At 46.6% G+C, this 22752-nt stretch overlaps 1 protein-coding gene across 2 annotated transcripts; it reads right to left on the bottom strand.

The window, feature by feature from the left end:
- Positions 1-524: 524 nt before the first annotated feature.
- CHCT1 (CHD1 helical C-terminal domain containing 1) lies at positions 525-11334 on the bottom strand. 2 transcript variants are annotated; one of them, XM_086360503.1, is made up of 6 exons: positions 11200-11334; positions 8967-9068; positions 8546-8721; positions 6814-6913; positions 3593-3788; positions 525-699 (listed from the first exon to the last, which is right to left on the bottom strand). In XM_086360503.1, the coding sequence occupies exons 1-6, from the start codon at positions 11275-11277 to the stop codon at positions 620-622; spliced, it is 732 nt and encodes a 243-aa protein (XP_086216629.1). In that variant the 5' UTR covers positions 11278-11334; the 3' UTR covers positions 525-619. The 2 variants fall into 2 exon arrangements, 1 of the variants encoding a protein (XP_086216629.1); XR_015148303.1 differs by lacking the exons at positions 3593-3788; positions 6814-6913; positions 8546-8721; positions 8967-9068; positions 11200-11334 and adding an exon at positions 801-922.
- Between the last annotated feature and the right edge of the window lie 11418 nt (positions 11335-22752).

Genomic DNA, 22752 nt, shown 5'->3' with positions numbered 1-22752 from the left:
TGTCACTGTCCCCTCTAAGTTCCCACAGGATCAAGGGCAGACGATTTAAGAAGGGACCAGGCTTGTCACCCTCCGACCGACTCCTGGCCCACTCCCCTCCCACCTGTGCTCTCTCCTGGCAGACACATATCAGGCCTCTGTCACCTCCCTTAAGGCCCTCCCCAGACACCGGCATTACCCTGTTATAACGTCTACATGTGTGTGTGTTTCCCCCAGACTGTGACGGTCCTTGACACAGAAACTGCCTCTTACTCACCTGTGTATATGGAGGCCATTTGCTGTTCAGAAAGTGGCTGGCAAATATTTATTTTTAATAAAAAAAAAAAAAAAGAATGAGACCTCCCCTGCTCTCTGCAACTAGAGAGAGCCCGCAGAGAGCAGTGAAGCCCCAGTGCAACCAAATAAATGACTTTTAAAAAATGAACGACGATGATTAGCCAAGTTGAACTGTCTAAAGGATGTTTATTTTCTTGTCCCATTTATACACAATTAAGACTGAGCATCCTTTTGATAAAGACAGCTTCTTCTTCCCCCTCACTGGTCCCTCATATCCCCCTCCCCTCAAGTGCAAGTGCTCTAGGATCCAGGGCAAGCTGGCCCTCAGCCCCAGCTGGGTCTTCTATAGACAGGTCTCTGGAGTGTCTGGGGCTTCCTTAATCCTCCTTCTCTTGAGTTTCGGCTCTTGAGAAAGCTTAGAACCTGAAAAAGAGGAAGGTCGGAGACAGTGACATCACAAATAGTAAGAGAATCTCAGCCTGTAACATTTGCCGGCTGTGGTGGGAAGAGCAGCAAAAGCTTACCTTGCTTTCAACCTAAGTCCCTTACCCTTTTCTCACAGAAACCCTGTGGGGTAGGGAGATGGAATCACCCCAGTTTACAGCTGAGGGATTACAGCTGAGGATCTGCAGGCGCAGAGTAAGGAAATGGGCTGCTCAAAGTCTAAGCCAGGGGTACAGTCAGGACAGACCTCCGGCTTCTGTGATTCCTCTCCACTCCTGTCTCCATTCACTCCCCAGTTTCCAGTACTTTGCTGCTGGGTTGTTTGCAAACACCATTGCCATCTTTTTACTTAAGAACTGACTCATGAAAAAAGTAAAGAACTGATTCATGAACACAGTGCCCAAGGAACACCACGAAGGTCCTATTTGGGGGGATGGTGTTGATTTCACTGATCTTTTCTTTTTTAAAAAAGAAATATTTATTTATTTTTGGCTGTGTCGCTTCGTTGCAGCTTGTGGGATCTTGGTTGCCCTCTGTGGGTGTGAGAGTTTAGTTGCCCGGAGGCATGTGAAATCTTAGTTCCCCAACCAGGGATCTAACTTGCAGCCCCTGCGTTGGAAGGTGGATTCTTAACCACTGGACTGTCAGGGGAGTCCCCACACAGGTCACTTTTAATTTCATGATAGACACAGTGATTCACCTGGTCGTGGTGGCCCCACCTGGTAGTATGCGTTTTCTCATGTAACACAGTAGGAAGAATAGCACCTCGTCTGAAATGTATGCCCGTCAGAAATGTTTTTAACACGAATCCATGGGACTCTTGACCTACAATCCTGCTCCGAGAGAAACAAGCTTCAAAGATGCCAAATGGAAGCAACAAGAAAAGAGCAGGAGGTGGAACAGTCTGCAGAACAGTAGCCTGATCTCTTCAACATGTCGGGGTGGAAGAAAAGGGAGACTCAGGTTAAGAGAGACTTTTCCCTGGTGGCTCAGACGGTAAAGCGTCTGTCTACAATGCGGGAGACCTCGGTTTGATCCCTGGGTCGGGAAGATCCTCTGGAGAAGGAAATGGCAACCCACTCCAGTATTCTTGCCTGGAAAATCCCATGGACGGAGGAGCCTGGTAGGCTACGGTCCGTGGGGTCGCAAAGAGTCGGACACGACTGAGTGACTTCACCTCACCTAAGAGACATAACCAGGTGAAATGCATGGTTTGGGAAATTAAGTGCAAAAGGGATCGGACTATTGGGAAAATTTGAAAATGGAGTATTTAATTCAATGAAGATGTTGACATGGAAGGTTTCTATAATTATCTGAAAAAAGCAAGTTCAAGTCAAAACCACGCATTCAGCATGGTCTCATTTTGGTTTAATACAGGTGTTTATATACATGAAAAGCATCTGGAAAGTGGTGGACAATGTGATGTTTATATTTTCTTATTTTTTGTTAATCTGTATTATCTAATTTTCTAGGGTATGCTTGTGTTTGTAATCAAATGTTATTTTAAGAATTATAATTCAGGGGCATCCCTGGTGGCCCAGTGGCTAGGACTGTGCACTCCCAGTGGCGGAGGCCAGGGTTCCATCCCCGGTCAGGGAACTAGATTCCACTTGCAGCTCACATGCCTCTACAGAGTTCGCATGCTGTAACTAAAGGTCCCGCATGCTGCAACAAAGACTGAGGGTCCCGAGTGCCGAAACCAAGACCCAAATAAAGAAGCAGTTTTTTAAAAAACACTTTACCCCGCTCTAAAAAAATAAATAAATAAAATAAATAAATAAATAATAAAAAACACTTTAAAAAAAGAAGCACAATTTCAAGCCCAACTTAACACGCCATGTGCAGCTTTTCCTTGTTCCCTGCCACTCTATCCCTCTCCCTCCATCCTTCACCTCTAAGCGCAGCCTGTGTGCTCACTGTCTCACCTCCACACAGACCTCCATTCCACCTCTTTGTCTCCCTCGTCTCTCTCCTTTTTCCTTTCTCTAAAGCCTGTCCCAAACCTACCTCCTTCCAAACCTCCGGACCTACCCTTTGCCCTATGACCTGAGATTGATCATTAGTGAAAGGCGGATGGTCATGCCCAGCTCTTCTGGGTGCTGCAGGGGTGGGTGAAATTAAGAGACACGATGCACCTGGTAAGGGAGATGCTGGCTCCGAAGCCTGAACCACACTTTCCTCATCTGATTCATGGACTGCCTGATCCAAATCATCTTAATGATACCGACTGCCCTTCATTCCATGGTATGTTTCACTTCCTCAATCTAAGCAGTAGGCGCCAGGGCCACGGGCCCCACAGAGCTCAGGCACGAATCTGGGTTCAGGGCCTCCTTCCTGGGGGAGTGACCCCTTCCTTCCACCCACGGCCCACCCAACACCAAGAGGGCACAGCCTGCTGCTCGGCCACTTCCCGGGAGTCTCTGCTCTTGGCCACTAGAAATGGCTCTGCTTCTGATCGTATGGGAGCATGCCTTTGTTTACCTGTTAGCTGGAAAAGGCACATTTCCCGAGACCTCTAGGGGGAAACTGAGATGGAACAGGAAGGAAACACACCTAAATATGATTATTAGTCCTGCCTGTGGGTCATGGGTGACTTTTCTGTTTTATCCTATCTGGCAAATCCCAGGGAGAGAGGCGCCTGGCAGGCGACAGTCTATGGGGTCAGACACGACTGAGCGTGCATGCACAAACATTTCAAATTTCCTACAGTGAGATGACCTAAGAGAGGAGGAAAAAAAGAGAAAAGAAAAAGTGGAGAAGGGGAAGGAAAATGGACAAAGAGAAATGCAGGGCAGAAGAGAAGATGGGATGGCTGGAAGAGGACCAGGTCAGGCGCTTCCGGGGGGCAGACGGGCCACTCCTCCGGGCATACCTCTCCTGCGGGGGCCCCTGGCTCTCAGCTCCTTCAGCAGGCGGGCTGGGTGGCCCGGGGCCTGCAGCTTGGACAGCCTCTCCTTCATGCCATTGAGGTGGCTGCGGAGCCCCCAGGCAGTGCAGAGCTTGGGCAGACTGTCCTCCTGGTCAGCCAGCAAGGAGCTCTCCGGGGCGTTCAAGGGGCAGAAGGCCATCTGCAAGGGGACCAGAGTGTTGAGGAGGAGAGAGGGGCCGCCTGCCAGAGCCCGAGCCCTGCCCGTGTTAGGAAGCTGCTGCGGCCAGGCTGCACCTCACGCTTCGGCAGCCAGGATGGAGTGAGGACCACAGATGTTGGGGGGCAGAGGGGGGATCATGGGGATCTTGAGGTCAGGCTGCCAACTCTGTCTTCTTGGGTGGTTCTTTCCTTTGCAGTATCTCCTCCCTCTGGTTTTTGAGCATATTATGTGTTTGTAATGAAACAATGGGACTTAAAAAAAATATTTATCTGGCTGTGCTAGGTGGGGGAGGGCATGGCAACCCACTCCAGTGTTCTTGCCTGGAGAACCCCATGGATGGAGGAGCCTGGCGGACTGCAGTCCATGGGGTCGCAAAGAATCAGACACGAACGACTGAAGCAACTAGGCATGCGTGGCTGTGCTGGGTTTTAGCTGTAGCATGTGGGATCTTTAGCTGTGGCATGAGAACTCTTAGTTGCTGCATGTGGGATGTAATTCCCTGACCAGGGATTGAACCCGGCTCCCCTGCACTGGGCAGAGTCTTAGCCACTGGACCCCCAGGGAAATCCTGGTGCTTATTTTTTAAAGTCCTTTGCAAAATTAAAATCGAGAGCCTGGAAACATCTTTTGAAAGTTCCTTGGCTGCTGAAATCTAGGAATGACTAAAATGGCAGCTCCTCAAATTCTTAGAAGGAATCACTGAATCTATCCCCATATTCATGTTCAGAGAATGAAACAAAGACCCACAGAGAAAGTGAAAGTCACATCCAACTCTTTGTGACCCCATAGACCATACAGTCCATGGAATTCTCCAGGTCAGAATACTGGTGTGAGTAGCCTTTCTCTTCTCCAGGGGATCTTCCCAACCCAGAGATTGAACCCAGGTCTCCTGCATTGTAGGCAGTTCTTTCCCAGCTGAGCCACAAGGGAAGCCCAAGAATACTGGATTGGGTAGCCTATCCCTTCTCCAGGGGATCTTCCTGACCCAGGAATTGAACTGGGGTCTCCTCCACTGCAGGAGGATTCTTTACCAACTGAGGATGCCATTATAGCTGCCCAGCTGGAGCAATGGGCAGGATAAGGTCAGAGCAGGGCTCTCCTTTGAATGAGATTATGTTTGAACCCAGCTCTGTCCTTCCCATTTGCTGCGTGGTCTGGATCAAGTTCCTTCACCTCCCTAGATCTGGCACCCTCATTTATACACTGTGGATAACAATTCTAATTACCACCTAGGGTTGCTTTTGAAGAATGACATGAAGGAACATAAAGTTTCCTAGTACATAAACACTGTTCCCTGTAATTATTCTTTTGGACAGTGCTTCTCAAAGGGTGCTCTGTGAAATATTCTAACCTCACAGACCGCCTGAAAAGTGGGATCCACTCAGAGTGCAGGAGAGAAATCAATGGATTCTAATGTAACCTAGTGTGAAAAGTTCATTGATAACAAATCTGAAAAGGCTACATACTGTATGATTCCAACTATACCTTCCAATTATACAGTCCAGAAAAGGAAAAACTATGGAGACAGTAAAAAGATCAGTGGTTGCCAAGGGCCTTGAGGGGAGAAGGGGGGGATGAATGGGCAGAGCACTGGGGATTTTTAGGGCAATGAAACTTCCTTTGTCCACTGTAATGGTGGATACATGTTACTGTATATTTGTCAAAACCTACAGAATGTACAAAACAAGGAATGCACCTTAATGTAAACCATGGACATTAACAGTGTATCCATATTGGCTCATCAAAGATACAAATGTACCTCTCCAATGCACCAGGGAAGCCCCAATAAGGAAAACAGGAAAGGGTAAATATGGGAACTCTGTGCTTTACCCCCAATTATTCTATAAACCTAAAACTGCTTTTTTAAAAAAAGTCTATTTTAAAACATTCATTGAAGGAATTCCCTGATGGTCCAGTGGTTAGGACTCTGCACTTGCTCTGCAGGAAGCATGGGTTCAGTCCTGGTCAGGGAACTAAGATCCTGCTGTGTGATGTGGTATAAAATGAAAACAAACAGCCTAATAAACAAACATCTGTTGATACGGTTTCAGATTCAACACTGCAGTTAAGTAACTGCCACTTGCTGAGTTTTGGTGTCAAAAAATATTCACCTTTATCTGAAAATGCTAATAAAATACTCCTCTCCTTTCTATTAATAATTATATATATATATATATATATATCAGTAGGAGGCTGGATTTTCTTATGTACCAAATCATTATATCGTAAGAGACTGAGCAAAAGCAGATATGAGAAGCCAAGTGTCTTCTATTAAGCCAGACACTAAAGAGATCTGCAAAAATAGAAAGCAATGTCACAGGTTTGATTCATGGATCGGGAAGATCCCCTGGAGAAGGCAATGGCAACCCACTCCAGCATTCCTTCCTGGGAAATCCCATGGACCAAGGAGTCTGTCAGGCTACAGTCCATGGGGTTGCAAAGAGTCAGATGCAACTTAGCAACTAAGCACCATAAAAATTAAGAGGGGAGAAGTGATCTGAGACTAAGATGTTTGAGAATCACTGTTTTGGGACAAAGCCTACCCTGGATATTTATCCTCTGGCTTTTGCAATGGTCTCCATAGCCTCCCCCAAGCTGGCTATGCCTCTCTGCCTGGCCTGGGTCGTCCCCACCCACGGCTCCTCAGAAAGGTCCCCGCTCCTGCTCAGGGTGTGGCGGTGGAGGGTGAAGCTGAGTCTCTGGCCTCCTGAGCCCACTCTGTGCCCACCCTGAAGCCAGTGGAGTTTTCCTCAGGCAATGAGCATGGGAAGGACTAAAGAGTACTTGTTCTATCACAGGGCTCTTCAGGAAATTTCCCGCCAGTCCAGTGTTGAGGATTCTGCACTTTCACTCCTGGGGGCCCAGATTCCATCCCTGGTCAGCTAACTAAGATCCCTCATGCCACATGCTGTGGCAAAAAAAACACAGCCCTTCAGGCTCAGATCTCCCCCTATAATTCAAGAACACGCCACCCAGCCCTCTGCCGGCCAGGGAGGAGCCTCACCAGGAACTTGGTGGTCTGGTTGTTCTTGGTATACTTGTAGAGTTTGCGAAGCTGCTTCGCCTCCAACTCTGAGAAGAGGGAGACAAACCGCCAGAGCATCCTGCAAGGGAGGGGAACCGAGGCTGAGGGGGCGGGGCCGAGGCCGAAGGAGGCGGGACCGAGGCTGAGCGGGGAGGAGCCCAGCCCCTCTCCCCCTCACACCTGCCTTACGGCCAGGACCACCCGTCCTGGACCACCCCTGCACCCTGAATTTTTGGTTGGGCGCTTGGAGGGCAGGATTCTCCAGGCCTTGAATCCCCTGTATTTGGTGATGAGCCCCCACAGCACGCAGCAGTTATTCTATCAGAGTTCTTTCCCCCACTCCTCCCACCCCGATTCAAAATAGGGAAAGGAGTATGTCAAGCCTGTATATTGTCACCCTGCTTATTTAACTTCTATTCAGAGTACATCATTAGGAACGCTGGGCTGGAGGAAGCACAAGCTGGAATCAAGATTGCCGGGAGAAATATCAATAACCTCAGATATGCAGATGACACCACTCTTATGGCAGAAAGCCAAGAACTAAAGAGCCTTTTGATGAAAGTGAAAGACGAGAGTGAAAAACTTGGCTTAAAGCTCAACATTCAGAAAACTAAGATCTTGGCATCCAGTCCCATCCCTTCATGGCAAATAGATGGGGAAACAGTGGGAACAGTGTCAGACTTTATTTTTGGGGGCTCCAAAATCACTGTTTGGGCTTCCCTGGTGGCTCAGATAGTAAAGAATCTGCCTGCAATGCAGGAGACCTGGGTTCGATCCCTGGGTTGGAAGATCCCCTGGAGGAGGGAATGGCAATCCACTCCAGTATTCTTGGCTGGAAAATCCCATGGACAGAGGAGCCTGGAGGGCTACAGCCAATGGGTCACATAGAGTCAGACATGACTGAGCAACTAACACCTTCAAAATCACTGTGGACGGTGACTGCAGCCATGAAATTAAAAGACGCTTACTCCTTGGAAGGAAAGTTATGACCAACCTAGACAGCATATTCAAAAGCAGAGACATTACTTTGCCAACAAAGGTCCGTCTAGTCAAGGCTATGATTTTTCCAGTGGTCATGTATGGATGTGACAGTTGGACCATAAAGAAAGCTGAGAGCTGAAGAATTGATGCTTTTGAACTATGGTGTTGGAGAAGACTCTTGAGAGTCCCTTGGACTGCAAGGAGATCCAACCAGTCCATCCTAAAGGACATCAGTCCTGAATATTTATTGGAAGGACTGATGCTGAAGCTGAAACTCCAATACTTTGGCCACCTCATGCAAAGAGTTGGCTCTTTTGAAAAGACCCTGATGCTGGGAAAGATTGAAGGTGGGAGGAGAAGGGGATGACAGAGGATGAGATGGTTTGATGGCATCAGTGACTCAACGTACATGAGTCTGAGTAAATTCCAGGAGTTGGTGATGGACAGGGAGGCCTGGCGTGCTGCTGTCCATGGGTCGACAAGAGACCACTGAGCAACCGAACTGAGCTGAACTCGTCCCCGGGTGAGGAGAGTCCTTTATCCATTCAGTGCTGCCCTGAGTCACTAGAGGGTGCTGTTCTCTCCACCCCTCTTCACCACACTCACTCCAGGATCCTGACCCTTCCACACTAAGATGAAGGACTAGGAGATTTTCACTAAGGAGCGACCTCGATTCTGGAGGGAGAGGCCCAGGAGAGAGGGCCATGGTCAGGGTAGGGAGGTGTCCTACTTCTTCCAGTGCTTGATTTCCCAGGCTCGGCAGTAGTGCTGCACAAAGGTGTTGATGTGGTCCCCTAGGACCACCAGGCTCTGCTTCATGTACTTCAGTTTTTTCTTCTGGGGAAGGTCCTTTGGCAGGTGCAGCTTACGCAGGAACTTCTTCAGTGGCCTTAGATATTCTTTACACTGAGGAGGCAACAGGGGAAGTGAGGGGCCATAGGAGAAAGAAGAGAAAGTTGGACACCCCACATAGCCCGCAGGTGGCCCAGCTGCAGCCCTTCCGACCCAGTGTTATGTGAGAAGGCCACTTCCTTCCCAAGAGGGTGTCCAGTGGGGCCATGAACTGTGGATCCGAGGCCTGCCAGCTTCTGACCCAGGTCTCCTGACCTGTAGGGAATAGCGTACGGGTCCCAGGCTGGCCCCTCACTCACAATTTTGAAGGTGTCCCGGTCGAGGCCCTTGGCATGGCGCACAAGGGAGTCTTTGGCTGGGGTGGTACTGGAGCGCCTCTCTAAGCTGGGTGCATTCGTCCCCTGGAGGAGGCAGGGGCAGCAGTCAGCTGGGGACCTAGAGCTACTGCTCCTGAGAGGCAGTGCTGGGCAATCACTGATCCAGATGCCAGCCAAAGCCCTTCTCCATTTTCCCAGTGACCTCCTCTTTGACCCAGCTCTCGGGCCAGTGAGCCCTGGGAAAAGGAAACCCATCTCTGAGAATTCCTGCTTAGAAAACCAAGAACACCTAATCCATTTCTTTTATAATATTATAGCTCTGTATACTAACTAACTTTGCAAAGCACTTGACAAACATTAACTCTTTTTGTTTTGGATCATAAAGAAAGCTGAGCGCCAAAGAATGGCTGCTTTAGAACTGTGGTGATGGAGAAGACTCTTGAGAGAGTCTCTTGGACTGCAAGGATATCCAACCAGTCCATCCTAAAGGAGATCAGTCCTGAATATTTATTAGAAGGACTCATGCTGAAGCTGAAGCTCCAATAACTTTTTGGCCACCTGATGGGAAGAAATGACTCATTGGAAAAGACTCTGATGCTGGGAAAGATTGAAGGCAGGAGGAGAAGGGGATGACAGAGGATGAGATGGTTGGATGGCATCACTGACTCAATGGACATGAGTTTGGGTAGACTCTGGCAGTTGGTGATGGACAGGGAAGCCTGGTGTGCTGCAGTGCATGGGGTTGCAAAGAGTTGGACACAACTGAGCGACTGAACTGAACTCTTTCTGTGTATGGTTAACTTCTTTTTTTTTTTTGAGGGGAGGACTGCACTAGGTCTTCACTGTGGCTTGTGGGCTTTCTCTCTAGTTGCAGAGCTTGGGCTCTCTAGTTGCAGTGAGCATGCTTAGTTACTTCACAGCATATGCGATCTTAGTTCCCCAACCAGGGATGGAACCTGGGTCCTCTGCATTGGAGGGTGGATTCTTTTTTTTTTTTAATTTTTTATTTATTTACTTTTTTGACCATAGTGGGTCTTCATTGCTGCATGTAGGCTTTGTTTAGTTGTGGCAAGCAGGAGCCATTCTTTGTTGTGGTATGAAGCCTTCTCCTTGCAATGGCTTCCCCTGTGGAGCATGGCTCTAGGGCTTGCAGGCTTCATAGGCTCAGGGGCTTTGTTGCTCTGAGGCATGTGGGATATTTCTGGACCGAGGATGGAACCTATGTCCCCTGATTTGCAAGGAGGATTCTTAACCACTGGACCATCAAGGAAGTACTAACATTAACTCATTTTATTCTCCCACAGATTCTGTAAGGCTAGAACTCTTTATTTTTGGTTACAGATGAGCAGAGGGTACCTGAGATGCTTAAGTAACTCCTTGGGGGAATGATCATCATTTATTTACTCGCTTATTCAGCAAACACTTATTGAGTTCCTAAGTCCCAGGCCCACTTCTTTGTATCCCTAATCTTTAGCTTCTTGCCAGGCTAACAGGCACTCAGGAAAGTGGCTGACAGTAATGGTGATGATGAGAAGGAACTTTCTGGCAGCAATCTGGGGCAAAAGAAGTTGAAAATGAATCACAGTGAGGTGACTTCAGAATAACACTTGAAGTCAGAGCACAGGATTAGATTGACATGAGGTTTACACCTGCCCTTTAAAAAGCCTCCCAGAAAAGGGAGCGTAGGGACTTCCCTGGTGGCGCAGTGGTTAAGACTCCAAGTTTCCACTGCAGGGGACACAGGTTCAATCCTCGGTCAAGGAACTAAGATTCTGCATGCCTCATGGGGGAGTCAAAACACAAGTGAGCATTAAAGTCCTGCCTGTGTTCAGGGGGCACAGGAAGTTCCAGGACAGGCTCCTCCAGACTCCAGAGGGAACCCTGACTAGTCAACTGGATAAACACTCCATACAAACCACACAGACCATGACACATGTACATACACACACACACACCAGCCTGTGAGTCTTCATAACTGACAATCATCTTGCCAGGAATCCCCACCCCCATTATCTTGCCAGTTATCTATGTCCTGGATAAACATCTGTCTGGATGAGTTAACCTTCTCTTGTTCTTTCAGTCTCTTACGAACTGGTGAACCTCACCATTTTCCCCCCTTCTCTTCTTCCTTGACACTTATCTTCTCTGCCTTCCCAAGCCAGCCCCTGCAGGGCCCTCCTTTCCTTCCCCCCTCACACCCCCAGCCCCACTTCACCTGCTCTAGTGGCTCCTCCCTTTCGTCCGCCTGCCCATCAGAGGCTTCCATCTCAACAGGAGCGCTGATGGGCTTCATAGCGGCACTCCCCGGGTCCCCTCGCCCCCGGTGACTCAGGGAGTGGCACTCGGAACTCCGGGCAAAACCATGGCAACGGCCAACACAGAGCCCAGCGCCCCTCCCCCACGCGGCGCGGGTTCCTCGGGGTGCCCTGGAGCCCGCCCTGCAAGTCAGCAGCTTGGGCCAGGCACACCCGGGATTTTGTCGGGGCACACAGCTGCCCAAGAGGGGCGGGCACCCCTTCTCCCAAGAGAACTGTCGGGTGCTCTCGATTTTGAACGTGGGTAAGGTTTTAGGAATAATTCTCCTGCCTGCCTACCATTCAAGCCCCCTCGTTTACAGAGTGGGCTACCCTGTGGGCTTCCCCCTAAAGGAGAGCGAGAAGAGGTTTCCTAGCCGTCCTTTTAGGACAGGGGACAATGTGGTAGAGGATGCAGGGAGAACGTAGCATCGTCAAGCTCTCCGGGGATGCATCTTCTCTTCCATCATTCGTAGCCTCCAGGAGGGAGGAAGCCCACTGTTTTGGGTGGTGAGTGGATGGTGGTGGTGTTTTTAGGGAGTATACAAAAATACTAGCCACCAAGTACTACCTCAGTTAACCCTCATACCTCTTCCCCGGGGTAGGTCCCAGGGGTGGTGGTGGTTTAGTCTCTCAGTCGTGTCCGATACTTGTGACCCCACGGACTGTTGTCTGCCAGGTTCCTTGTCCATGGGATTCTCCAGGCAAGAATACTGGAGTGGGTTGCCATTTCCTTCTGCAAGGGATCTTCCTGACCCAGGGATCGAACCCAGGTCTCTTACGTCTCCTGCATTGCAGCTGTATTCTTTACCGACAGTGCCACGAGGGAAGCCCCGGGATCACAACTGGGAAGCCCCAGGTCTCAGTCGTGATCCCATTTCCTGAAACACCAGCCGAGAAGCACAGAATTCCCGTCATTTGCCTTGGGTCCGCCGCCACGAGGGGCAGCGCCGAGGTTCGGGTAGGAGTCCGTCCGGCCTGGCTTTTCCCTCCTGCGTCGCCCTCGGGGGAAGCCAGGCCGCAGGCGTAGAAGGGGCTGGTGGGGTCCGCGCGTCTCTCCAGCCGGCTTGTCCTGGAGGCGCTCCAGGGCGCGGGGCTACGCCGCCCCCTCGTCTCTTACGCGGCCCCTTGCATCCCCCATCAGCTCGCCGTGCGGGTCAGGGAGGTGGTAAGACCTTGCGGCCCCGGTCCCCTCACCTAACCAGCATCTTCTTTGGATCGCTGGACACCCTCTCCTGGCCGGTCCCTTCCTGTTTTCTGGACCCAGGTCCCGTTTTCTCCACTCGGTTTGGTCCTCTCTCTCCCCCGCCTTCGACGGCAGGGGTCAGCGCGCCGTCTGCTGACTTGCTGCCGCACGGTCTTCCCAGGCCTCTCTCTCGTCATCTGGCGGCGGTACCTGCGAGTGACAGGAATATTTAACTAGAGGTTGTAAGCTTTCCGGGTGGTTCAGATGGTCAAGAATCTGCCTGCAATGAGGGAGTCCCAGGCTCGATCCCTGGGTCGGGAAGATCCTCTGGAGAAGGAAATGACACCCCACTCCAATATTCTTTGCCTGGAGCATCCCATGGACAGAGGAGCCTGGTGGGCCACAGTCCATGGGGTTGCAAAGAGTTGGACGCAACTGAGCGACTGCACTTTGACTTTCCTAGAGGACAAGGTGGGTTTGTTTCCAGACTGGAAGGTGTGTTCTCTGAACATTAATTCAAGACTATTTTTCGACTGTTTTAAGAAGGGTAATTATATTGGCAAGAGTGAGGGGAGAGGACCTCTTTGGCACACTTCTACTGGGAGTGGTAATTAGTTTAAAAAAATGTATTACAAAATGTTAAATAGGCATTTGCTTTGACCCATAAATTCTGCAAGTGTAGGCGCTCGGTCATGTCTGACTCTTTGAGACTCCATGGACTGTAGCCTGCCAGGCTCCTCTGTCCATGGAATTCTCTCCAGGCAAGAATACTGCAGTGGATTGTTATTTCCTTCTCCAGGAGATCTTCCCAACCCAGGGGTCAAGCCTGTGTCTCCCGAATTGCAGGCAGATTCTTTCCCAATTCTACTTAGAGGAATTAGCCCTATGGAGAGAAGATGTAGGAGAAGGAAATGGCAACCCAGTCCAGTATTCTTGTGGACAGAGGAGCCTGGAGGGCTGCTGATCATAGGGTCGCACAGGGTCGGACACGATTGAAGCAACTTAGCAGTAGCAGCAGCAGCAGCAGAGAAGATGTAAATGAGGAAAGTTACGGTGGTAACAGTTTGGAAACAGCTGTCACGGATAGGAAAGGGTAAATAAACTGTGGCACATCAATACTTTAAAAAATACTATACTAATATTAAAGTTAAAATCAATTAAAAAATACTTCACTACTAAAATAGTACTGATTATTAAAATACATGTCTGATTCTGTGACTCCATGGACTATAGCCCACCAGCCTCCTCTGTCCATGGAATTCTCCAGGCAAAAATACTGGATCTTCTCCCGGGGATCTTCCCCACCCAGGGATCCAGTGCGAGTCTCCTGCATTGCTGGCAGATTCTTGGCCATGTGAGCCATGAAGGAAGAAGCCCAGTTATTAAGATATGACTGATTTTCACTATACAAATTAAATTTATATGAATAATTTAGATTAAATATGAATTAAATTTTTAAAATTTTAGATTACTACTCTATATTTAATGATGTGGAAAACAAACTAAAACACCACGTATGGTATGATCCCATTTATTTTAAAATGTATTTTATTGGTATATGTATAGTTGATTTACAATGTTGTGCTGATTTTTACTGTACAGCAAAGTGATCAGTTATACATAGATAAACATTCTTTCTCTCATTCTTTTCCATTATGGTTTATCACAGGATATGGAATATAGCTCCCTATTTACCATGCTCTGTGTAATAGTTTGCATCTATTAATCCCAAACCCCTAAGCCACCCTTCCCCCACCACCCCTCTCTGACGGCAACAAGTCTGTTCTGTCTGTGAGTCTATTCCTGTTTCGTAGATAAGTTCCTTTGTGTCATATTTTATTATTTATAATTTATTTATTATTTAAAATTTAAATGTATTATTTATTATTAAAATTTTTAATCCCAGAGGGATGGTACGGGGAGGGAGGAGGGAGGAGGGTTCAGGATGGGGAGCACATGTATACCTGTGGCGGATTCATTTTGATATTTGGCAAAACTAATACAATTATGTAAAGTTTAAAAATAAAATAAAATTAAAAAAAATTTTAAATTTTTAATTGTATCTGTTTTTAGCTTAGTTTTTTCTTTTTTTTGGCTTGCTGAATCTTTGTTATTGCACACAGGCTTTTCTCTAGTTGCGGAGAGTGGGGCCACTCTCTAGTTGTGGTACGCGGGCTTCTCATTTTGGTGGCTTTTCTTGTTTTGGAGCATGGGCTCTAGGGTGCTCAGGCTTCAAGAGTTGCAGCACGTGAGCTCAGTATTTCCAGCTCTCAGGCTCTAGAGCACAGGCTCAATGGTTGTGACACATGGGCTTAATGGCTCCGTGGCATGTGGGATCTTCCCAGATCAGGGACTGAACCCATGTCTCCTGCATTGGCAGGCGGATTCTTTCCTTGAGCCACCAGGGAAGCCCCTATGCCATATTTTAGATTCCACTTATAAGCAATATTATATGGCATTTGTCTTACTTTTTCTGACTTACTTCACTTAGTATGATAATTTCTAGGTCCATCCATATTGCTCCAAATGGCATTCTTTCCTTTTTATGGCTGAGTAGTATTCCATTGTATATATATGTGTGGCATATCTTCTTTAACCACTCACCTGTCAATTGACATTTGGGTTCTTCCATGTCTTGGCTTTCTGAATACTACTGCTACAAACGTAGGGCTGCATGTATCTTTTTGAATTATGGTTTTTGTCTGGATATATGCCCAGGATTTGGATTGCTGAATCATGTGGCAACTCTATTTTTTGTTTTTGAGGAACCGCCATACTGTTTTCCATTTCCACCAATTTACATTTCCACTAACAGTGTAGGAGGGTTCCCTTTTCTCCACATCCTCCCCAGCACTTTTTATTTGTAGATTAAAAAAATAATAATAATGACCCTTCTGACCAGTGTGAGGTGGTAGCTGATTGTGATTTTGGTTTGCATTTCTATAATAATTAGTGATGTGAGTATCTTTTCATGTGCCCGTTGGCCATCTGTATGTCTTCTTTGGAGAAATGTCTATTTAGGTGGTCTGCCCATTTTTTGATTGTTTGTTGTTTTCTTATCGAGTTGTATGAGCTGTTTGTTTATTTTGGACATTAAGCCCTTGTTGGTCACAGTATTTGCAAATATTTTCTCCCAGTTCGTGGTTGTCTTTTCATTTTCTTTATGGTTTCCTTTGCTGTGCAAAAGCTTCTAAGTTTGATTAGGTTCCATTTGTTTATTTTTGCTTTTATTTCTATTGCCTTGGGAGACAGATCTAAGAAAACATTGGTACGATTTATGTCAGAGCATGTTTTGCTTATATTCTCTTCTAGAGGTTTTTACAGTGTCATGTCTCGTATTTCAGTCTTTAAGCCATTGTGAGTTTATTTTTGTGTACAGTGTGCGAGTGTGTTCTAACTTCATTGGTTTGCTTGTGGCTCTCCAGCTTTCCCAGCACCACTTGGAGAAAGACTAATTTTTTTTTTTTTCATTTGTATATTCTTACCTCCTTTGTTGAAGACTAATTGGCTGTAGGTGTGTGGCTTTATTTCTCTATTCTATTCTATTGATCCACATGTCAGTTTTTGTGCCAATGCCATGCTATTCTGATACTGTAGCTTTGTAGTATCGTCTTAAGTCTGGGAGGGTTAGGCCTCCTACTTTCTTCTTTTTCCTCATTATTGCTTTGGCAATTTGGATCTTTTATGATTCCATATAAATTTTAGGATTATTTGTTCTAGTTCTGTGAAAAATGTCATGGGTAATTTGGCAGGGTGGTATGATCCCATTTTTGTATGTATTTGTATATATAGAAAAAAGTTTTGAAGGATACACTTCAAAATATCGAGGGGAATTTTTCACTTTCTTTGCATATTGCCTGCATTTTTAAGAATGATGAATATACTTTACAATTGCAGTCAGAGAGAAAGGAAAGCTGTGTTTGTTTTTAAAAACTACTCATAAGGAATAAGGAAACTTCCTTAGTGGTTCCGTGGTAAAGAACCTGCCTGCAATGCAGGAGACGCAGGAGGTGCAGGTTCAATCCCTGGGTTGGGATGATCCCCTGGAAGAGGAAATGGCAACCTGCTCCAGTATGCTTGGCTGGAAAATCCCATGGATGGAGGAGCCAGACAGACTACAGTCCATGGAGTGGCAAAGAGTAGGACATGACTGAGTACACAGCACACAGCACAGCATGAGGAATAAGTAACATCATTAAAAATGTAATATAACGCCAAGTTTAAAAATAGAACGTGGGAACTTCACTGGTAGTCTGCTGGTTAAGACTCTGTGCTTCCAATGCAGGGGATGTAGGTTTGATTCCTGGTTGGGTAACTATGAAATCTCATGTGCTACACAGCGTGGCCAAAAAAAAAAGTACACAAAAGATTGTCACATTATAACTCAAACTTAGGTAAGTGGTTGTGAATATGGACCACGATTGGTAGAAAACACGCACACACAAAGAAACAAAGAATATCTGTACATTTATTCCTCCACCAGCCCCAAACAATATCTAAAATTCAGAAGGGGGAGGTAAGTATTAGAACCCCAAAGCTTGTTTGTCTCTGCCTGCTCCCTACCCCTCCTCTTCCCTCCCACAGCCGCCAGCAAATCCTATACTCTGGATGACTGCCCTATTTTCATAATGGTTTTATTATAAACCGTAGGAAGTAGCCTGAAGAGACAATTAAATCTAACAGCAGCCACGAATGCTCAATGCTCAGCATTAACTAAGACAAAGCAAAACTCCATTGCCTTTGGGAGACACTCTTTAAAATCCAATTGGTCAGCATAAAATGAGGAGCAGGACAACTCTTTCAATAGAGTCATTCCTCCAATATTTAATTTTTAAAAATCCTTAGTGCCACATACTTTAAGCAGGAGGGGCTGGGTGTGGAGAAGGGTAGAAGTGAGCATGTTAATTTGTCCACCTTTTACTTTCTGCAGGCTGACATGTTCCTTGATGATATGGATCAGGGGTTAGAGAGGAATTCAGCATAGAATTGGGGCAAAGGTCGACAGAGTCCGTGTTTCCCTTGATTGACGTTGTGGAGGGTCATAATGAAAAAATAGAATGGGAAAAACTAGAGATCTCTTCAAGAAAATTAGAGATACCAAGGGAACATTTTATGCAAAGATGGGCACAATAAAGAACAGAAATGGTATGGACTTAACAGAAGCAGAAGAGATTAAGAAGGGGTGGCAAGAATACACACAACTATACAAAAAAGATCTTAATGACCCAGATAACCACGATGGTGTGACCACTCACCTAGAGCCAGACATCTTGGAGTGTGAAGTCAAGTGGGCCTTAGGAAGCATCCCTACGAACAAAGCTAGTGGAGGTGATGGAATTCCAGCTGAGCTACTTCAAATCCTAAAAGATGATGCTGTGAAAGTGCTGCACTCAATATGCCAGCAAATTTGGAAAACTCAGCAGTGGCCACAGTGTTAGGGCAAGCACACTGACTGAAACCGCCCACCCTGGCCAGGCACCATAGTAACCACTTGCATGGTTACTATGGTTTTACGACAGGAGGTCCTGGTAAGGAACACAGAACTAATAAGCTGCCACCAACTGGAAGAGTTCAGGAAAGGTCAAAAGGAAACACCACATGTCTGACCACCTCCCAGAATCCTTCTCTCCGGCATGCATCTTGGCTGAACAAGGCGTGCACCACCAGGAAGGACCCTGAGTCAGAATGATTGGCTAAAGACAACCCGGAAACTAATCCCATCACCATAAAACCCGAGACTGCGAGCCACGTGGCAGAGCAGTTCTCCTGGGTTCCCTTCCCCTCCTGCTTTCCACCCAGCGCCCCTTCCCAATAAAGTCTCTTGCTTTGTCAGCAGATGTGTCTCCTCAGACAGTTCATTTCCAAGTGTTAGACAAGAGCCCACTTTTGGGCCCTGGAAGGGGTCCCCCTTCCTGCAACATCAGGACTGGAAAAGGGCAGTTTTCATTCCAATCCCAAAGAAGGGTAATGCCAAAAATGTTCAAAAAAGTTAGCCACATAGTCATGTCCAGCTCTTTGCGATCCCGTGGACTGTAGCTCCGGCTCCTCTGTCCATGGAATTCTCCAGGCAAGAATGCTGGAGTGGGTTGTCATTTCCTTCTCCAGTCCCGACCCAGGTCTGCATTGCACAGATTCTTTACCAACTGAGCCACTAGGGAACCCTAAGAATGTTCGAACTACCTCACAATTGCACTCATTTCACATACTAGCAAAGTAATGCTCAAAATTCTCCAAGTTAGGCTTCAACAGTATGGGAACTGAGAACTTCCAAATGTTCAAGCTGAATTTAGAAAAGGCAGAGGAACCAGAGATCAAATTGCCAATATCCTCTGGATCATAGGAAAAGCAAGAGAGTTCCAAAAAAACATCTACTTCTGCTTCATTGACTAGGCTAAAGCCTTTGACTGTGTGGATCACAGCAAACTGTGGAAAATTCTTAAAGAGGTGGGAATACCAGACCACCTTACCTGCCTCTTGAGAAACCTGAATGCAGGTCAAGAGGTAACAGTTAGAACCAGACATGGAACGATGGACTGGTTCAACATTGGGAAAGGAGTATGTCAAGGCTGTATATTGTCACCCTGCTTATTTAACTTACATGCAGAGTACATCATGAGAAACGCTGGGCTGGATGAAACACAAGCTGGAATCAAGATTACTGGGTGAAATATCAATAACCTCAGATATGCAGATGACACCACCCTTATGGCAGAAAATGAAGAGGAACTAAAGATCCTCTTGATGAAGGTGAAAGAGGAGAGTGAAAAAGTTGGCTTAAAACTTAACATTCAAAAAACTAAGATCATGGCATCTGATCCCATCACTTCATGGCAAATAGAAGGGAAAACAATGGAAACAGTGGCAGACTTTACTTCTTGGACTCCAAAATCACTGCAGCCGGTGACTGCAGCCATGAAATTAAAAGATGCTTGCTCCTTGGAAGGAAAGCTATGACAAACCTAGGCAGTGTATTAAAAAGCAGAGACATTACTTTGCTGACAAATGTCCATCTAGTCAAAGCTATGGTCTTTCCAGTAGTCATGCATGGATGTGACAGTTGGACCATAAAGAAGGCTGAGCACCGAAGAATCAATGTTTTTGAACTGTGGTGTTGAAAAAGACTCTTGAGAAGCCCTTGGACTGCAAGGAGATCAAACCAGTCAATCCTAAAGGAAATCAGTCTTGAATACTCACTGGAAGGACTGATGCTGAAACTGAAGCTCCAATACTTTCGCCACCTGATGGGAAGAGCCAACTCATTGGAAAAGACCCTGATGCTAGGAAAGATTGAAGACAGGAGGAGAAGGGGACAACAGAGGATGAGATGATTGGATGGCATCTCTGACTTGATGGACATGAGTTTGAGCAAGCCCTGGGAGATGGTGATGGATAGGGAAGCCTGGTGTGCTGCAGTCCATAGGGTCTCAAAGAGTTGGACACGACTGAGCAACTAAACAACAGCAACATGAGCATCATTAAGGTCAACATCATCATTCTAACTTCTACTTGGGTAGGGGCCTTAGATTCTGTGGAACTCAGAGGTAATTATCAGCTTGTTCTGTGGTTCCCTTGAGGGGGAACCAGGACTCTGCTTTATTGCTGCCCTGGGTCTTCGTTGCTGCACACAGGCTTTCTCTAGTTGCAGAGAGAGGGGGCTGCTTTTCTTTGCAATGTGTGGTCTTCTCTTGTTGCAGAGCACAGGCTCTGGGCATGTGGCCTCAGTCGTGGTGCACGGGCTTAGTTGCCCCGAGGCATGTGGAATCTTCCTGGACCAGGAATTGAACTCGTATCCTGTGCATTGGCAGGCAGATTCTTAGCCCCCTGGACCACCAGGGAAGGCCAAGCTATTGTTTCTTGACTGCTTTTCCTTTATCCTTGCTTTCCCTCTCCTGTTTTAAGATCATTAATTGCTGAGACCTGATCAAGGGCAAGCGCAGCCAGGCTTAGATGATAAAATACCTTAAGCCTAACTGGTTTCTTTTATGTCAAGAAAATCATGACTGGTTCTTTTTCTCCAGGGACCCCCCTACCCTATCTGCTTTTTCCATCCCCACCCTTTCACCCCAGGAGCACATGCTAGAGGTCACAAAACTCTACGCTGTGAATTCAGTAGACATGGAAAATGACTTGAGCGTCTACTGCCTACACTTCCTCTCAAAGACTTGAAGATTTTCCCATCTCTGTGCATTGAACAGTGACTCAGAGCCTTCTTTTTCCCCCAAAGAACTCTGCTCTATTCCTCTCTTTGATAAGAGCCCAAGAGCATCTGAGCATTGCCAGAAGAAGCCTCTTGATCTTGCTCTGAATAACCAATTATCCGATTAGAATTCTATCAAGACTTCAAGAAAAAGAGGGCCACTCAAATTCCTGTCATAGCTGGGTGCTGAGTCTGCAAGGCTTGAGACAGTTCCCAGCTGAGGACCACAGCATCCGTACTCCAAGGCTACCAGAGTCTGAGTCACCACCAAAGACACAGTCTTTTTTAGATTTTATTGGAATATAGTTGGTTTACAATATTGTGTGTTTCATGTGTACAGCAGAGTGATTCAGTTAATCATATATATGTATATACATATATCCATTCTTTTTTTACATTCTCCTCCATTATAGGATATTACAAGATACTGAGTATAGTTCCCTGTGCTATACAGTCGGTCCTTGTTGGTTATCTATTTTATAGATAGTAGTGTGCATATTTTAATGCCCAAAAGAGTATCTTAAAAATTTTATTTATTTATTTGTTTGGCTGTGCCAGATCTTAGTTGTGGCATGCGAACTCTTTGCTTGCTGCATGTAGGATATCCCTGATGGGAGCCCATGGTTTTAGCCTCTAGATTACCAGGGAAGTCCCCCGAAAGAATATCTTGACATGGATTCACTGAGTTAACAAAGAAAGAGTTAACAAATCCTTAGAAACTCTAATGAAGGACTTCCCTGGTGGTCCAGTGGCTAAGACTCCATGCTCCCAATGCAGGAGGCCTGGGGTTAATCCCTGGTCAGGGAACTAGAGCCCACATTCTACAACTAAGAGTTCACATGCTGCAACTAAAATCCTGCAAGCCACACCTAAGACCCAGCACAGTCAAATACAGAAATATAAAAAGAAAGAAAGAAATTCTAGCTAGTAAAATATATGTGAGGCTCCACAGCCTTCATCAAGCAGAGAAGTCTATAGCCCCCAGAAAGTTAGGAACCAGTGATCTAAGAGGTCTGTCCTAAGCGTATGGACCTATTTCTCAGCAGTAGTTTTTCAGATGGGTCTTTAAATCTGAGCTCATGGAAGCACTCAAATAGATACTGAGAAATCCTAGAAACACGGTCTGGAGAGAAACAGCATGGAGGAAGAAGTCAAGGGATTTTTAGGACTAAAAAAAAAAGGAAAGTATTAGTTGCTCAGTTGTGTCTGACTCTGCGATCCCATGGACTGTAGCCCTCCAGGCTCCTCTGTCCATGGGATTCTCCAGGCAAGAATACTGGAATGGGTAGCCATTCCCTTCTCCAGGGGGTCTTCCTGACCCACGGATCGAACACGCATCTCCTGAACTTCAGGCAGATTCTTTACCACTGAGCCACCAGGGAAGTCCATTTTAGGCCTAACTAATCAATTCCAGACCCAACCCAAGAAGCCAGGGATGAAACAGAAGGCTTGACCAAGTCCAGTAAAGCTGAAACTCTGTGTCCCCTGCCAGGGGCCTACATCCAGACTTTAGCAGTGGGGAGGAAGCGCCTGTCACAGTAATATAAGGATGACAGCCAGTCAGTACAAGACTGCCTGTGTAAAGCCTTCCATCCCTGGGAAGACCCAGACACATCACTGCATCTCGCCATCTCCTCTCTTTTCAGAAAAACAGATCTCAAAAATGTTCGGTACATTTTTTTTCTTCGCTCCCTGATCTAATATTTACTATAGATTTCCATTTAATGGAGCCCTAGATTAATTTCACTTTTTTTTTTTTTTTTTTGGTAGCAATGTTTTAATTTGGGTTTTATGTACTCTAAGAATATCTTATCAGGGCATCAAAATAACACTGCAGAGCGGCACCCTGAGAACTTCAGAGCATTTTCTAAACAGTTGAATGATATGTAGGCTTCTGTGGTCATGTCAAATTCCTGGGCCTGGACTTCCCTGGGGGCCCAGTGGATAAGAATCCGCCTGCCAGCACATGGTTTGATCCCTGTTCCAGGAAGATTCCACATGCCGTGAAGCAACCAAACCCCTGAGGCACAACTATTGAGCCCAAGAGCTGAAACTACCGAAGCCCATGTTCTGGAGCCCGTGCTCAACAAC

This window comes from Bos grunniens, chromosome 19 (assembly GCF_055505025.1).
Source record: "Bos grunniens cultivar Pamir isolate PY7600 chromosome 19, Bosgru_T2T1.0, whole genome shotgun sequence".
NCBI classification, from domain to species: Eukaryota; Metazoa; Chordata; class Mammalia; order Artiodactyla; family Bovidae; genus Bos; species Bos grunniens.
Note: the sequence above shows the minus strand (reverse complement) of the source record. Positions and strands in the feature narration are given on the sequence as shown.

Bases quoted from the DNA above. Each gene is read 5' to 3' on its own strand.
- CHCT1 (XM_086360503.1), bottom strand. From the start codon at position 11,277: ATGAAGCCCATCAGCGCTCCTGTTGAGATGGAAGCCTCTGATGGGCAG. The intron at 3,789-6,813 runs GTGAGGCTCCTC...GTCCCCTTGCAG, and splicing joins ACCAGACCACCAAGTTCCTG to ATGGCCTTCTGCCCCTTGAA. The intron at 700-3,592 runs GTATGCCCGGAG...CCTCTTTTTCAG, and splicing joins CAGGGGCCCCCGCAGGAGAG to GTTCTAAGCTTTCTCAAGAG.